Source organism: Stegodyphus dumicola, chromosome 9 (genome assembly GCF_044657685.1).
Source record: "Stegodyphus dumicola isolate Sdum_Otavi_A_Nest chromosome 9, ASM4465768v1".
Classification (NCBI taxonomy): Eukaryota; Metazoa; Arthropoda; class Arachnida; order Araneae; family Eresidae; genus Stegodyphus; species Stegodyphus dumicola.
In genome coordinates this window covers 136,831,714-136,849,678 of record NC_140776.1, presented here as the reverse complement: position 1 = coordinate 136,849,678, position 17,965 = coordinate 136,831,714, and the positions used below count along the sequence as shown (strand labels likewise).

General features: G+C 34.6%; 1 protein-coding gene across 5 annotated transcripts in view; it reads right to left on the bottom strand.

Annotated features, from left to right (window-relative positions):
* LOC118186090 (transcription factor AP-2-epsilon-like) overlaps positions 1 to 17,965 on the bottom strand; it is a 295,229-nt gene that overhangs the window by 119,323 nt on the left and 157,941 nt on the right. For all 5 annotated transcript variants that reach the window (XM_035356105.2, XM_035356101.2, XM_035356102.2 and 2 more), the window contains exon 2: positions 2,972 to 3,433. In XM_035356105.2, the coding sequence (XP_035211996.1) occupies positions 2,972 to 3,433 (462 nt within the window). The remainder of the gene's footprint in view (positions 1 to 2,971; positions 3,434 to 17,965) is intronic.

Here is a 17,965-nt window from a genome sequence, read left to right as displayed (position 1 = left end):
GTCATTTAAAACTAATAATTTGGTTACTTTTAGTTGTTTTATTGATTTAAAACATGAATATGGAAATTTTTAAATAATAAATTTTCAGAAACTTTTAAAAATGATATAAAAATCAATAAAAGTACATTTTTACAAATAAAGAATTACGGAACTCCTAAAATGTTTCATAGAGCCGAGTTTGTGTATCATTGATCACAACCGAGTTGGATTCACCGATTACAATTCGATCACGAGAGACGTGATCTAGACAACAAATACGCATGCGCCATTGGGACCAATTTATTTGCTAAATAGGGTAGACAACAACGATTCGTACCATGCTATGCTAGCGAAAGAAGAGTTATACTTAAAATTTATTTCACTATGCTACACACAGGGTAGGAGGGCGATGCCTTGGAACCTGGAAGCGTGACTTCGCCACTTACTGAGACTTCGATTCTTGAGGGAGTGAATATTCTCGACGTTGTCAAGTTATTTTCTCTCCGGCGAGACTTTCTAACTAAACCCTTCTGAAAAAGTCGAATGTCTTTGGGCAAACTGTCTAATCAAGGTTTCACAACTGTGGTCAAACAATGAACCCACATCTATATAGTGATGTAGACTGAATACGGATGTCCTCGTGATGTTAGAATTTCTGATGGACTGAAGTCTCGTCCTTACTTTCGTGCATCTCGGGTAACAATCGTGAGGCCGCAAAATTTGTTAATTGAAAGACATTATAAAGTCTTCATTTCTTTAAGTCTTTAACTAATGAAGTTTCTATCTTTAAGTCCTTTTCAAATCTTAAAATAATATATATATATATATTTATTTTTATTTTTTTTTTATTTTTTATTTTTTATTTTTTTTTTTTTTGCTTGATGTAGCCAAAAATATTTCAGAAATTTTAGCACTTTCAAAGGAAATAATGACCTTGATTGAATAACGAAGGACAACACCTTCTTCGCCACTTCAGAGTGATTTCCTCCCTATTGTCAAAAATGGTAAAATAGAAAACATTCCTTTTAGTTAATCCAAATAACTTGAATTCCTTTCATATTTGCTGATTACACGCCTAGAAGATCCCTGATGTTCTAGCTCCTTTTCCCAATCTAAAATTAGGTTCACTGCTGCTTGTCTTGTTTTCTGCAACCTCTAACTTAGTAGAACTATCAGAAAAAATAATTTTTTAAAGTTTGGTTAGATTTGAATACAACAACCATACATGAAACATACTGCAGTTTTGAAAGTTTTCTGCGTGTATTAAATAAAAAAATAAAAATAGAAAACGCATTATTCTTTTTTCTAAATTGCTGAGTTTCTAACTTAAACTTAATGCTTAAAAATGTGACTCTTACGTTTGCCTCCTGATTGCGCAAGCGAACTGTAGATATTTCGGTTTTATAATAGCATCAAATGTTTTACGTAAATGCTTGGGATTATTAGCAGTATTTCAATAGCAAATTGAGTTAGCTCAAAATGCTATCGTTTTTTATGCCCTAACTATTAAAAAAATACCGTCGATAATTTAACCATTTTATAGCGTATTTGCTATCCGTGAAGTTTGTTTACCACACACAAGGTCATTACGTGATTTATGTTCTAGGTTTTGCCTCATTGGCATTTTGACAAATAACCTCGCTATATCTGTTTGTATTTAGATGTCTAACCGCATCTTGTTTTCGATTCTGAGAAAAATGATCTAATTACTTGATGACATTCATGTTCAAAACTTAAGTCTCGTTGTTACTGATATGCTTTGGAAAAACAAAGCTACATTTGGTAAGCAGCTGGGAATAATAATATTCGTAGGTTTTAATGATTTTATAACATTATCTTAGCAATGATTAGTCAGGCTGTTCATATACAAAAAAATTGCACCAAAAATCCCAAAATCTGTTGTGCATCCTTTTGCTATCCTTCCTGTAGCAAATTCTGTTATGTACACTACAATGGAACCTTGAAATACGAGCACCTCTATATACGAGAAATTCGAAATACGAGGAAAGTATGAGTGAAAAATGTGTCCCTGAATACGAGCATTGTCTCGAGTAACGAACATGAGCCAGGCTGTTGATATGCGTGACGCCATTTCTCGATCCGGCTCGACTCAGGGAATCGCCTCGTCAGATCACTCAGTTTTCTTCGATCTACGTGTGTGTGAGCTTGTGAGTTAATTGTTTATTACATTTAACGTGAAAATAATTACTTCACGATGCCTCCCAAGAAGATTTTTGCCTCCGATAGTGCTGCAAAGAAAAATAAGGAAGCCATGGCCGTTGAAATTAAGAAAGAAATCGTAGATAAATATAAGCGTGGTGTAAGATGATGTAATTGGCGAAGACTTACGGCCTTTTCGACATCGACGATCTTCACTATTCTGACGAAGGAAGAAATTAAGAAATTTGATGTAGGCAAAGGAGTTATCGTTACTTCCAACCACCGTCCAAAACTTTTAAAAGCTGTTGTTGGTGTGGATTAACGAAAAACAGATAAAGTCGGTGTCGGAAGCTATCATAAAGGTAAACTACGCTTATATTAGTTACCAGTGTCATTTATTAGAAAAATTGATTTTTATGTTGATACTTTTGGGGGTGCGGAACGAATTAAATAGATTTCCATTATTTTCAATGGGGAAGATTGTTTCTAGATACGAGAAATTCGCTATACGAGCTCAATGCTGGAACGAATGAAACTCGCATCTCCAGGTTCCACTGTACTTTATAGATATTAACATCCGCTACATCTACTAATTGTAGAGTACCACTGTACTCTACAATTTATAGATATTAACATCCGCTACAGCATCAGCAAATAAATAGAATAAAAAGATCCAAATGATGCAACAATTCTAATGCTGCACGGAAAATTTCGATTAAGACTGAAATCTTAACCAAAAATACTAAATTTGAAGTGATTTAAATAGTTATTAAATTATTAATGATCACGATTATTAAGCCAGCAATGACTGAAGAAGGCTTTTTTAACCTACCTGTCCGTCGTCCAGCACGGGTAAGGCTCCTGTATTCTGAAGAGTGATGAGGTCCTGTTCTGTAAGGGTATGCCCTGAATGCACCAATATATCCGGCCGCCTAGCGTACGATGAAACATCCGTCCGGCGGGTCGTGTCGGCGTACGATACTGGCAGCATGTTCGTCTGCAAATGCAAAGATGCTTCATCCTCCCTTTTGAAAAGACTGCGTGGGCTTGTATGCAGTTGATGATGGTAATTCTGAGGAGTAGTGGCATTGATGCTATTCAAATGTGCGTAAGGATCTGACTGGAAATCAAGCTGCGTCTGTGGCAGACTATAAGGAGGAGGGAAATAAGGCGGTTGAAATTCATTAGGAGTATGTGTAAGGCGGCCTCCTGTGCTGAACGTTGTTCCGGTAGGCACAATACTAGCGATAGACGTCAAGTTGCCTCCATGGCTGACCACTAACTCTCTTCTATCCTGTAAAAAGGAAACGAACTATTTTAGTCTAATTGTTGAAAAATTCCTTTTCAATATTACAAAAGGTCCAGCTGTTGAATTATGATAGACAACAGTGAAAAAAATATAGGAACAGGTCAAAATTAAATAATCAAGGTTATAAATAGCAGGTTGTAATTTTTTTTTAAAAACTTTCCAGTTAATATAATAATTTTCCACAATTGCTACCATCTAATTCATAATGAAAGATTTTAATAAAGTCAATAAACAATTTGCTTTGTTAAGCTAGAATTGAATTTGATTACACTGTCTTCAGAAATTCTCTTAAGAAATGTAATTGTTTTAAGAAATGCTTTAATGCCTAAAGAATTATTCCTGTATTTCTTTCATTCTTTATTCTGGATAAAAAGCTCATTATCGTGAAAGGCTATATTTCTGTTAGTAGTTGATGATAAATTTACAATTTGATCTAGTATCAGCTGAATGAAACTAAAGCTTATATGGCAAAAATGAAACTGGAGCAAGTCACAGTTGAAGCTGGGCCAGAATCACATTAAAGAGAACACTAAAAGAAAAAGGAAGATGGACTAAATTCCTTCACTTCTTCCATTTGAAACTAGATAATGTGCATTCTTTAAATTTCGCTAATTTTTGGACTGCTTATCCATCCAGGGATATGTAATTTTTACAGTCAACAGTTTTGTTTATTAAAGTTTCTTTGATCAGTTTGTGGGCATTATATTTCTCGCAAAGTTTGATTTAACTCCAACATATGATAATACCGAAGATGATGTGGTCGAATCCGAAGGTGAACCAGGTCATTGTCGAAGCTGGATCTGAATCACATTGAAGCTGACGTGGTCAAAACCAAAGATAAACCAGATTACAGCTGAAGTTGGGCCAAAATCATACCAAAGTTTACGTAATAAAAAGCGAAGCGGAAATGTTTTTTTTTAATTGATAGGCAATTTAATCATTAAACGTAAGCTTTATACTCCTCAACAATTATATTTCTTAACAGTTTCTTCCTATACTAAACTAATTCACATTCATACAATCAAACTGGGGGGGGGGGCATTAGATTTTTCCACAGATCAGCAAAATGGACATTTGTTACATTTTTTAGAACATACTTTACACATCAGTTCATTAAATTATGCTCTGGTAGGTATTCTTTAAATTCCTAAAATTTGTATTTGATAGTATAGAAACTATATTAAAAATTTAAAAAGTAATATATACAAAAATACCTGTTTTGTTTGTATAAAATATAGTATGCCCGAAAAAAATCTTAAAGAGAAAAGGATTTTTAATTGTAGAATGCCACTTGACAAGCGCAACTCAACACTTTTGAATTGAAGTGTTACCATTTTGAAAATGTTTTTAAATAAAAATTAAGAAAGTAAACTGTCATATTTTTATTGTAAGAGCTTTTTTTTATTATTTTTTATGATCTAAAATCTAGAAACAAAGGCTTATCTTTCGTTAGAATATGTATTTGCGACTCGCAACACTAAAAGATTGCTTATAAATTTAAAGTCAGCAGACTGGAAGGTCAGACTGGCGAGAATCTTCTAAATCCAAATATTCCGCAGTACTAAAATCTTGTCTGTCCTTCACATACGAAGGATAGTATGTTCTAAGTTAAAAAAAAAAAATCCTCGATCTCAGATCAGGTTTCTAAGCAACCTACACAAAAATGCAACATATTTACACATGACTACGCTCTTTTGAATTGTCAAGATAACGTGTATGACATTCGCAGCTAACTGGGGGTGTGGGTCTGGAACTTTTGACCTACACATGCAATTTCGGATCTCCAGAAAAAAGATCTACACTTTGTGTCCCAAAATAGCTAAAAATTTGCTTTTTCATTTTCTTTCTCACAGAAAGGGATTATATAAAGTGCTTTGTATTCTACACGGAAAAAAGTTTATTTATTTATTTATTTGTTGATTTAAATCTTCTTAAGAAGCTTCTTCCTACATTGCTGAAAAGAGGTATTATTATACGACAAATTTTGATATAAAAAAGGCTTCATGGAAATACAATTACAAAAAATTTAATTTATAGGTTCTAAACACGAATTTTAATATTTTTTCCCCCTGCATTAGCTGATGCAAATCTAAAAATCATTTTAAAGTATTTTGAAAAAGCATTTGAAAGTGGAGTTTTGTATGCAGAAATATGACGTTAGCAGAGACTGACAAATGCCCAAATTAATGATGTGCACCATGATGGGGTTAAAATATTGATATTTATCGTAAATGTCTGGTAAAACTAAATTACTTTGAACAGAAAATAATAGATTATATAATAATTAAATAAATAATAAAAATAAATTGAACAGAAAATAAGCTATATTTTTCTACTTGCCTAAACACATAACACACTTCTAACTTAAATAAAAATAAAGCAATGAAAGTAATTTACAGAAATCTTAGCCCACTGAGCTCAGACTTGTTTTAACATTTACTACGCTAAAATAAAGTAAAAAATTAACTTTATTTGCTTAAGATATTAATATCTTTTAATTAAAATAACCGTATGCCTGGATCGGCGTTTTTGTGGTTTTCCACGTGTGTAACGTGTATACGAGCCAGTTCCTCTTAGAAAGTCCTCCACGAAGGCATCCTCCCTTTAGGCAGATAGCCTCAGTGTGCTTTGCCATAATCAAACCGAACCAAACAAAACTCTTTCCTATTTACATTTCCAATCTACATATTTGCCGAATGATATGCGCAGTCATGTCGTTACTGTGTGATATATTATTTAATAAAAGATGATGAATCTGTAAGACTTGCTTATTAGTTTACAATAAATTGTTTTCTTTTAAGCCAATAAACATGTCACACTCATTCATCTGAATTAATTTAACAGTTAATAAGAACACGTACTCAACTCATTATCTCTTAAAATCAGCAAAAGAAGATGTAAAAAACACGTAAGTAAATTTAAAAAAAAAAAAAAATTAATTTACACTTTCTTAAAACGAAGGAAACGATGCGGATAAAAGAAATTCTATGGTATTTGGATGTTTAAATTGCACAATTTAAAATCCCTGTTTAAAGTCTTTATCTTTTATTTCATTACTGACACAACAAATTTATTATGAAGTTAGTAAATTTAACATGGTGCCATTTAAAGTATTAAATGCACTGCACCAGTGTCTGAGTGGTTAAAATTGCTTAGTACTGGGATCTCGACCCCAGATGAATGGGCTAGTTGCATGGTTAATTTTTGTGGTTTCCCACCCTAATTTCCATTAGAAAGTTCTCCACCAAGACATTTCTTCTCTCACGCAGATAAATCTCGTATACTTTGCCATGTTCGAATAACCTAGCCTAACTTGACATAGAGTGTTAAACAAAAATCAATATTTGCATTAAAAGTATGGGATTTAAATTTTGAATTTTTCAAGTATGATTCTTGAAAAAATAAGGCATAATATGAAGTGTACGTTGAAGCAAGACTGCACAGAGAATATATATATAATCGGGAAGTAAGTGCATATAATATATTAAATTTTTTAAGATTTAACACAAAATACCTCAAGAAATGTTTATTTTATGAAATCAGCGAATGAAAAATTGTTAATATTTAAAATAAGGAAGTTTAGGATAGATGATGAAAATTTATTGACGAAAATCGACAAAATACGCATCTTTTTTTATTGGTTTTAATTATTTGCTTATTTTGATATGATAAAATAAAGCTGCAGAAATGTCTCAGTGTGTAACGTGTACAAGCTTAGTGTACTCAGGGTGTGTATGTGTAACGTGAATACAAGCTAGTTTTCCTTAGGAAATTTTCCAAGACGGCATCTATTTCTTTAAACGAATAGCTGTCATGTGCTTTGCCGTATTCAAATAAGTAATTTTGTAGAGACATTAGGCACAGTAAGAAGGCGGAAGAAATACATTATATACTCCCCCTTTTTTAAAGGACGACTGGGGTTTTATTAGACCCATTCGCCAAATTCTGGGTGTGAAGAATCATCCACCACCCTTTTAGTTCGGGTGCCACTGTAGAGACATTAGGTATTTCGAGACTGGAGAGATGAAAAATGAGCAACGCCTTCGCCGGGAATTGAAACACAGACCTCTGGAATACGCGCCCAGCGTGCAGATCACCACACTACGATGGCATGCCAAGAAGGCGGGAGAAATACCTTATAACTTAACCACTTATAGTAATAGACAAATAAGTAGAAACGTAAATTTTATCTCCTTCGTATTCCTTTTCTTATTCCTTTTTCTCTTAATTACTTCATTTTCCTTTTCTTATTCATATTCCTTTTCTCTTAATTATTTCAAATTTAAGCCAAAACTTCAATTAGCATTATATTTGATTAAAATTTTGTTACCATTTGTATCTAGAATAGGCGCAAGAGAAAAACACTCATTTAAAAATAACAGCAATGCAAAATTTCTGAAGTTTGTAGTTAGTTTAATTAATCTCAACGTCTTGTATATCTCTCCCATTTGAATTCAATACTTAAGTATTTTGGTCTCAGAAAGTTGCTTACGAGATATATATAGAGAGAGCTCAATAACACGGGACCCTTCGCTCCTTCTTCTGAATGATTCTTTCATTAAAAAAGGCCAAAGATATTTTTGGAACATTATTATTAAAGGAAATCGGCAATTAATTTACTGTATCATATTTGTCACTTCCATCAGCTGCAGTGACAGTCCTTCGTGAATCAACGTGTGAAGAAATCTGAGACATCAAGATATTCTCCTGCGTCTCTTATCTCCGCCTACATTTTCTAAAACCGATTTAAAATTTAGCTTTAAAATGCTGAAAAAAGAATAAATTACATTCCTCTAATCATCAAGATTCAGAGTCAGTTCACAGTCACTTCATCTTACCATGCAGATCGATAAGTACAACTGGTATAATAATAGCTGAGATTTGGATATTATTTAATGAAAAGATGTAAAATGAATATTAAGTTTTCTTTTTTTGTGTTTCAAATCCAATCCAATCCAAAATTCTTTCGTGCCTAACAACGCAAGGGTTGGGCCTGTCGTTGGCTTAAGTCTTTGGCATTTGACAAGATGAATTTGTCCAACTTAATTCTGAAGCAGAATCCTTTGGCGACGAATGCGAAGGTCTTCCTTTTCTCTGGAGATGACTTTAGCCTCAACAGTACTTAAGTGCCTCTGTCCCTCGTGTTGCAAAGACATTATACACTGACAAATAACCCTGCCTTCTCCAGGGTGTGAACCCGGGCCTCCGGAAATGGATGTGAATTAAAGGAATATAACAACTTTTAATTCGATCCTTTAAAGAAAAGCTTAGGTAGGATAACTTTTGGAATCAATATGTATGGAGAAACTCGAAATCGGGTTGGATGCTAAATGAGGCAAATCAGACTTGTGAAGAGCTGAACATAAAGACAATCAACAAACTGAAAACATTATGTAGAGACACGAGAAATTCCAGATGTAGGGCCATTGTCTCACACAAGACAGTCTATATCTGTTAAAACAAATAAAAACCACGTAGAGCAAGCAAAAAAGCGCCGGAGCGTCGTTAGAATTTTTGTTGCTAGTTTTCTTCTGACTAGGACTCCTGCTAATTCAATGCTGTAGATGATGTCCGACAAGCTAATTAAAGAAAGTCGTATGCGCGTGCAGCAGACATCTCTGGTGTACCGAGTAACCCGAGGCCCCTCAAGCCATGGCTGTGGCAGACGATGAATGTATGTTCAGAAGGGGGTTGCCCAACCTCGAACTCAGACTGTGGGAAAATGTCGGCTTTGCGTCTTGGAAGGTCAGACACCTTTCTCTCCGCAGGCACACCTCTCTCGACTTGTCTGTTTAACTATGCATTACTCTCTCTCTCTCCCTCTCTCTCCGACGATCCCCCCTCGTATTCGAGTGAAATCTCAAAAGTGTTTTACATATTCATTTTCTTCCGGCTTTTGCCATTGGTCACGCCGCCGCACCATTAGAAGTCCGATGAAGGGGTAGAAAGAGGGAGGGCATTTGAGGAAGAAGAGACGCCCACGCATTCAGCATTGAGGGCTCTAGCGGTATAAGTTGCGGTCCGCCGCCAAGTTCGAAAGGGTTGTGGGAAAGTTTTAAAATGTAGAGGGCAGAAAGGTTGTTTAAACTAGAGAAGAACTAATATATTGTTGCAGTCGCACTAACATGGTAAAACATAAAATTTTAACAGAATTTCAAATATGGGAAAATTCTAAATGGATAAAACTTTCAAAGCGTTTCTGCCTGAATAGGAATGTTGTTAGGTTATACTGCATTCTAAAAAGAGCATGCGAGGATTGTTGTCTAGCAAATGGAAAAATGTTTCGTCCCAGCCTTGAATGTCTGTGACTAAAAAAGCTTGGCTGCATATATTTTACTTATTTTGCTTAAGCGTAAAGCTAAGTCGAGGCATTTCCGGAAGCCCCTAAGCGAAACTGGCTAGTGATTACATTATACAAAAGGAAAAACCTCCCTTAACCATATCATCAAACGTGGAGATGTTGGTGTATTTAATTATGGCAAAGCACACGAGGACTATCTGCCTAAGGGGAGGGATGCCTTTCGTGGAGGAGTTTCTAAGGGAAACTAGCTCGTATACACGTTACACATGGGGAAAACCACGAAAACGCCCATGCAGCCAGCCCGTTCGCGGGATTCAAACCTCGGACCGAACTACCAGTGTTCAGCGACTTTACCGCTCGGCCGCTGGTGGGCCCATCAAACGTGGAGAACTTAAGTCTGACTATATATGAGTTTCAACAACGTAGGAGGATTTACTTTGGGAATTATCAATAATAAGACGAAGTACAATTCAAAACTGAAGTACTGCAGATTTGAACTGAATTCGCTGAAGTGCTGCTGATCTAAAGCACCAGCTCTTGTAAATAAAAAAAATTGTGCAAACCATTTTACTTATTATAACACTCCTTAAATTAAGCATGTCAAATTCATACTATATTAGAAATTTCGAAAATATATCTAGCATCATTTTTATTAAATTACTCTTTGTTCTCTGTATCTCCAATTATAACTTTTGCAAGATCCTGTTTTCAGTGTTGTTTTTAACTTTGAAATTATCTAATCAGTTAGAAATTATACGCGAAATGAGAAGATCCAATTACATTGCATTGCGATGAAAACACGAATTACGCAGTTTCAGTGTTGTGTATGAAAATGAGAACGACAAATATTAAATTATATTATTATTAATGTTATTAAATTGATGAAAATCCATCAGATTATTGCATAACGCTGTGTGAAATATTGTTCTAAAAATCTAATAATAAATTATTTCAATTTTACTAATTATTTGAACTTTGTAATGCATAAAATAATCAGATACATAATAAGTCAAGACGCATCAAGATAGCATATGTCACATGAATCAAAAGTAGAAAATCATCGTAAATAATGGCCCACCAGCGGCCTAAAGTCGCTGAACACTGGTAGTTCGGTTCGAGGTTCCAATCCCGCGAACGGGCTGGCTGCATGGCCGTTTTCGTGGTTTTCCCCATGTATAACGTGTATACGATCCACTTTCCCTTAGAAAGTCCTCCACGAAGGCATCCCTCCCCTTAGGCAGATAGCCCTAGTGTGCTTTGCCATAATTAAATACACCACCATCGTAAATAATACATTCCAGCAATGTGCAATATCCTAACTCATTTGATTGCATTTAATTTGATTAGTTAATGTACTTATCCTTATAAGCTAAGAAAGAGTATTTAAGTTAAGAAAAACCGTATTCAGCTTTTTGGTTTTTCTAGGCTTTTATACAAAGAAACTATTACTGTTGTCCAATCAAAACAGTAAAGAAGAGCAGTTTATTATACACCAGACGGCCATAGCAAAAATTCATTTCCTCTTTGTTCGTTTGAAAAAATAATTGTACTACGACGCACTTCCATTCCTTTGATATGTACTCACCAGTGGCGCAAGCGCCAAAATCTCTCAACACTGGTAATTCGGTCCGGCATTCGAATCCCTGCGAACGGACTGGTTGAATGAGTGTTTTTGTGGTTTTCCCCATGTGTAACGTGTATAAAGCTAATTTTTCTTAGAAAGTCCTCCACGAGGGCATCCCTTCCTTTGGGTAGATAGCCCTCGAGTGCTTGTCCGTAGTTAAATAAACCAAACCAATCATTCTTTTGAAATAGCCTATTAATCGTGGTTACCAATTTTTTTTAATTTTGCGAGGAGAATTAAAATATTTAATTGGTATTTCACTTATTTAATAGTTTTTGAAAGCTTGTGCCCTACAAAGATTTTACATTCTTTGTTAAAACGTCACATTTAAATAGGTCAACTTACCTAACATGAAAGCTCTCATTTTGTTTGTATTACGTGTGGCATCTAAGTAAGCCGTCAAAATATGTTTTAATTAATCGAAAATAAAATTAGATTATAGCTTTTCGTAATCATGATACAACTAAAAATTACAATTATACTAAAATATATAATCAAATACGAAACTTGTAGCATGCTTATATATAATCATGGTAGAATTCTACATTTTGGTTGCAAATAACAGTTATTAAAAAAAAAAACATGATATAATACTATCCATCAACAGATAATAACTATGAAATGGAATATAAGAATGAATAAAATATGTCGAGCTATCAGTTAAAAACTTATGCAACCTAACCAGTGGTCAAAATGTGCTGAATACTAGAGATGCGACTGGGTTCGAATCCAAGCGAACAAGCTGCCTGTATGGAGGATTTTTGTCATGAGTAATGGGTATACGAGCCAGTTTCTCTTAGCAAGCCCTCTACAAAATCGTCACCCCCCTTAGGCAGTGGTTTGTCATATCTAAACAATCTAATTTTAATCTAAACATTATGCAAATGAGATATAAATACCTTGAACTATTTATTATGAAAATATTTGCATAACTGTATGTCTTTTAGTAAATTTTTGGTCTATTTTGCCAAGTTACAGCGACAAGACTTATGAAAAAAGTATTATATTTAAGGATTTGGGAACATTTTTAAGATTAAGAAATTATTCAGCATCATAATTAGGTAAGACGTATAATATTTGGATCATCGCAGTGTATCAAGAAATTTGATTCTGAGCTTTCATTGAGAATCTGTCAAGCTGCGAGGTAGTACCTATTCTTTACACATATATTCCACATGCTTTTGAACACATTGAGAAAGAGATCGCTGGTATTTTTGCTACCTCAAAAAATAACTTACCGTGTTATATAAAAATTATATTAGCTGCTGTTTCTGTTGCTGAATTTGATACAAAAACTGCTATTTTTTGAGTAAATAAACATACTTTCTTTGCAGAAATCTGTTGTCTTTTAGGAGGCATTCAACGTATTAAATGACAATATTAGGAGTAAAATTATCGTAATGACATAAGTGCTCTAAAATTAGATTCTTTCAAGCAAGGTTGAGCTATTGGATTTTTTTTTATAGTCTGTTACTTTAAAATTAAGCACATCAAGATCGTAGGGACCCTCCCCTCATTTTATATTATTACGTGTGCCGTCATCACCCTACAGCGCGAATTAGAGGATTTAACAATTTGGGGGATTTGACCCTTTCTTTCACAGCAGTCGTTGCTATGGTTCTGAGTCATGGTTACGGAGCGAAGAATTGGCCTTGAAGTACCTATTCTAACATAACAGACTCTAGATATCTGAAGATTCATATTTCATTAATAGAAACAAAATTTATAAAACTTCTCGTATTTTTTCCAGTATCTGTCAAAACAAAGATATTAAAATAATAAATTACTGACATCAGGAAAGCATTTTTAGGACATTTGTCAAGTAAGTGATAATTTTGATCCTCATTAATATAACTCTGATAAGATTTAATTGCTGACCCCTTCAAAAAGCCTTTATTTCCTATCATTTCTCATGCAGGCTTCGCATAAATATCATGAACGAGAATACATGTTTCGCAGAGATTTATTCAATGCCCTTCAATTTAATGTGAACATAATAAGCAAACTATGCCAGAAACGTAAAACCAAAAAGCTTTAAACTGAGGAGACATTATAAGCATTAGTCCAGCTTTTAACCATAAGAATCATAAATAATGATGAATAAAGTAAAATGTATCGAAATTGCATTGCAGAAAGATGCAACATGCGCAGAGCAGTAACACATTGCCCAGCTTCCATGTGAAACTTGAAGCTCAACTGTTGCAGCACTTTTAATGTGGATAACTGTCCTTTTCCGAAATGGCTAACAAACAGCACGCGTATATTATTTAGTCAATTGAAACAGTTTGTAGCGTAAAAGAGGGATTATTTATACACTTTAATAAAAACGAAGCATTTCACGTTAATATTTAATCCCATGATACATAACGACCTTCCAGAATTAGCATTTTTTAAAATTTCCCAACATCCCTTGCCAGTATTGACTCAAGCCACTCTTCCTCTGGGTCGTCAAAACATTGTAAAAAGTTTTAAGAGGCTAGTTTCATTCATTCAAACAGAGGCGTTTCAGTGTATTCTTTTTTTCTGGAATTTGCTTCCCTTTGCCTTTTTTTTTTTATTATTATTTTTATTTTATATTTTTTTATTTCTTGCAATCCCCTCCTCGTGAGAATATGGTAATGGTTCTGAGGAGTTCTTTCGCACTGAAGCGTGAACTTCATTAAAATAGCTGGACAGAAGTGAGTGGCGAACAGTGATGAACAATTTGGAACTTTGTAAATATGTGAACGGACTGCAACAAAGACCCCACACGATTTCCGCGTTATGGCATTAAATGGTTTTCGCTTACTATATTCCATCTTGCCCTAGAATTTGAGGGATTGCAGAAGAATTTATTTTGTAAGGAGCAATAAAATTAGATCACTATTTACACTTTTTACTGTTCGTATAATAAATTGCTGTGTTTTGATGCTTTAAAAATTCTGCAAGCCTTTATAATATAATGGTGCCCCGTCATGTCAGAGTGTTTGTACAATTACATAAGCGCCACTTCTCGAAAAGAGCTTTTATAAAATATTTTATCCACTGCATACATTAATTAGTAATGCAAACGGAAACCGGACTCATGTAAGGACTCCACCCTTATCAGAGTTATTACTGTTTTCAAATTAGAAAATGATCTTCATAAGAGTTCGCCTAGCCTTAGGAAGTTTATTTTTTTGAACAGCGGCCGGCCTACATAATGGTCCCAGAGTCCTAACGAAGAGTCAGCCAACAGCGGTCGATATGTATAAGAGTGCGAGCACCCTTATGATTGGCTGTTTAATGTTATGGACCGTTTCAAAACGGTCCCCAAAATGGAACCTACTGAAAATGAAAATGACCTTGAAATGCCTACAGTGTGTCTACGAAACTAATCTGAATTTTTCTAGTTCTAAAATTCAAATTTAAACGTCTGCGTTCGCCAAATTTTTAAGGAATTTTACTGGAAACTATAATGTTGATCAGAAGCGGTTATTATTTTATGAGGGTATTAGAAATATTTGAAAAATTGCTCTCTATTTTGGTATTTTATTTCAGTCGTTGGTAAATATTCATTCGGATGACAGTTTCCATTATGAAAGATCCAACAGTAGCCAAATGGGGAAGACTGCTCTAGGCATAGATTCATATCCTGGCTGCATGGTCATTTTCGGAATCATCCGCTGTGGATTGGGAATAAGAACCATTTTCTTTTAGATATTCATAATTAGTATAAACGAAATCATCTTTCCCCTCGCGTGCTGCCATAATTAAATCAGTCAAGTTCATATTTATTCTGGAAATGTGATGTTGTAATGTTCTAGCTAAAGTTTTCGTTGGCTAGATCTTTACTTGAACTGTGGTTGGTTTGGTTTATTTAATTATGGCAAAGCACGCTAGGGCTATCTGACTAAGGGAAGGACGTGGAGGACTTTCTAAGGGAAACTGGCTCGTATAGACGTTACACATGGGGAAAACCACGAAAACGCCCATGAAGCCAGCCCGTTCTCGGGTATCGAACCTCGGATCGAACTACCAGCGTTCAGCGACTTTACCGCCCGGGCCGCTGGTGGGCTTTTACTTGAACTGTGAAGCGGCTAATCGCCAAGATCAACTGTATCGGTAACAACGCGTACGAACGTGTAAAAAGATCCTTTTATTCAACTCAAGAACAGTATGTACGGTTGGCACTCCTGGTGCTTACAGATCTTTGCCAATACTTTTGGCGGCAACTCAAAATAGAAATGTAAAATTAAAAGCTAAACCTAAGTTGAATAATCAGCCGAAGCTGCAAAGATATTTTAACGTGCGGTTGGCTGTTGGCCCGACGGCCGACGTAGACTCACCGGCAATTATTACGCACAGCCGTAAAATAGGAAGCTTAAGCAGCACAGAAACAACGTAGCCGAAAGGCAGAACACGCTGTGTCTGAAGTAATTAAGTTAGGGTAGAAAGATTTCTACCCTACTTTTGCCGATTGCGGCGAAACTGAATCTCATTCTGGCAAGAAAGCGTGGATTGAAAACAAAAGCTATAGGAAAGGTTGCTTCCATAATAAAATCAACTTAATAAATTTAAACAAAACACCTACATTGTAGCAAGATAATTAATGATTATTACGGTTGTTTTAATTGCTACAGAATCCCAAAGCAGTTGTATGAATTATCGATTTTATTAATACACTAAAAAATGTTTGTATAATTAATAAAGTTAGTGATTAATAAGGCATTAAGCTATGTGATCGTTTGCCCTCTGATCGAATGAAAACCTTAAACAGTTATATATAACGATGGAAACTAATAAAGAAGTTCAGAACATGAATGAAGATCGCAAGCTCAAATGTTTCTCAATTAAAATTGCCTTGCGTTTTTCAATCAATTCATGACAGTGCTTTTGCTTTGCCACAGAATTCCTTTTTGAAAATTCTTATCCCTTTCAAAATTATTACAAGGCCTTTTTAATGAACTGAAACAAGAGTTAAATATTAGGTTTTTTTTTTCAAATAGATGGTATTTGCCAAGTGATATCCAAGTACTTAATTAATAGTAATTAGTTGTCTCAGAAATTATCCCAAGCACTACAAAAGTGACTACAGATCGACACACTATATGCACACATGTAAGCACTTGATTGCTTTATTTATATTATATAAATTAATCATGGTCGACGCTGCAAACTCAGATGACGTGTATAATGCATAGTAGTTTCAGTCAAAAGTGGCTCATAAATATTTAGCAAATTTTATTTCTGGACAAAACAGCTCTTGAAAAGCACATTCCTACTTTGACTTGTACACGATAATGGGTACACTGCACCCTCTCCTCGTCACATTCCAGCCTTTTTGCAATACGATTATAGCATTTATTATTATATTAATATATATATATATTAATTATAACATTACAACCGATGAAGGAGAGATATGAGGGGAGACATGTTACTTGGGGCGCAATTCAGAGAGATTTATTATAAGCAGTTACTATTTTTAAGACCGAAAGAGGAAATAACCAAATAAAAATCAAGTGTTAAAGGGCTATTGCAAATTAAAATTAAAAGTTTGCTTTACATACCTCTTTATATATATAAAGAAAGGGTGAAACATTATATATATATATTATTTACAATGAATTATTTATTAAATTTAAAATGGTCAGCAGGAAAGTCAGACGAAATTTGTCCGTTACATACACGAAACACATAAATTGACACAGTCTAGAACAATATTTCCATGTATTCTGTGTCCCTAGCTGTAGATAATCAGACCACAAACTAAGTATAAATGGAAATAAATTCATAATTTTGGTCCAAGAAATCCGTGAAATTACCATAATAAATTAAAATTGCTTATCCCAAATTTTATAACAATTTATAAGATTTCACGACAGGCTGAGGCTTGTAAAACATAGAAAAAAGATCGTCTATCCAGCTAAAGGACAAAAAATAGCAATGCAAAATAACATTGAGGTAAATTTTGCAGGATAGAGTAAGAAATGCCATTTCACTAATGAGAGGTTAAAAACCTTAAAAACATGGAAAAACTTGGAAATTCGTTTCGATAAGACATATCTCTCATAATCACTTCAGCACACACAGAAATGTTTATTCTTCAGGAAGTTCGTTTAGCTTCGCTTAATCATCATTGCTTTTAAAATTTACTCACAGCAAACACGCTACCCCACTCTGTTAATTATTCCAAACAAAATGAAAGCGAAATTCTCTCAATAGTCCAGTTCATTATTCAATAACAAACAAACGAATTCATTTACAAACACCGCAACGAGCCAATTAAATATACAACTGCCGTAACAATTCTTGAATAATAGAAATAATAATAAATAAAAACCAACAAGAAAACGAAACACCTCTACCCAAATCGGCAGCCATACCGCAAAAGGAGGAAACTCCCAAGACAGTTTTATTTACTAATGGAGGGCTATCCCACAATGCTCCGGGGCAGCCGCCATGACACTTGCAATGAGAACTTGAGCCAGCTAAGTCGTAGGAAAAGAAAGGCAATTAAAGAAGACCTTGGGGAAGAACGCCGTTCTGCTAGGGAGGCTTTTTGAAAACAGCCCTAGGCAGATTTATTTTATTATTATTTGATAGGTAGTGTATTATCTTTGCAGCTACT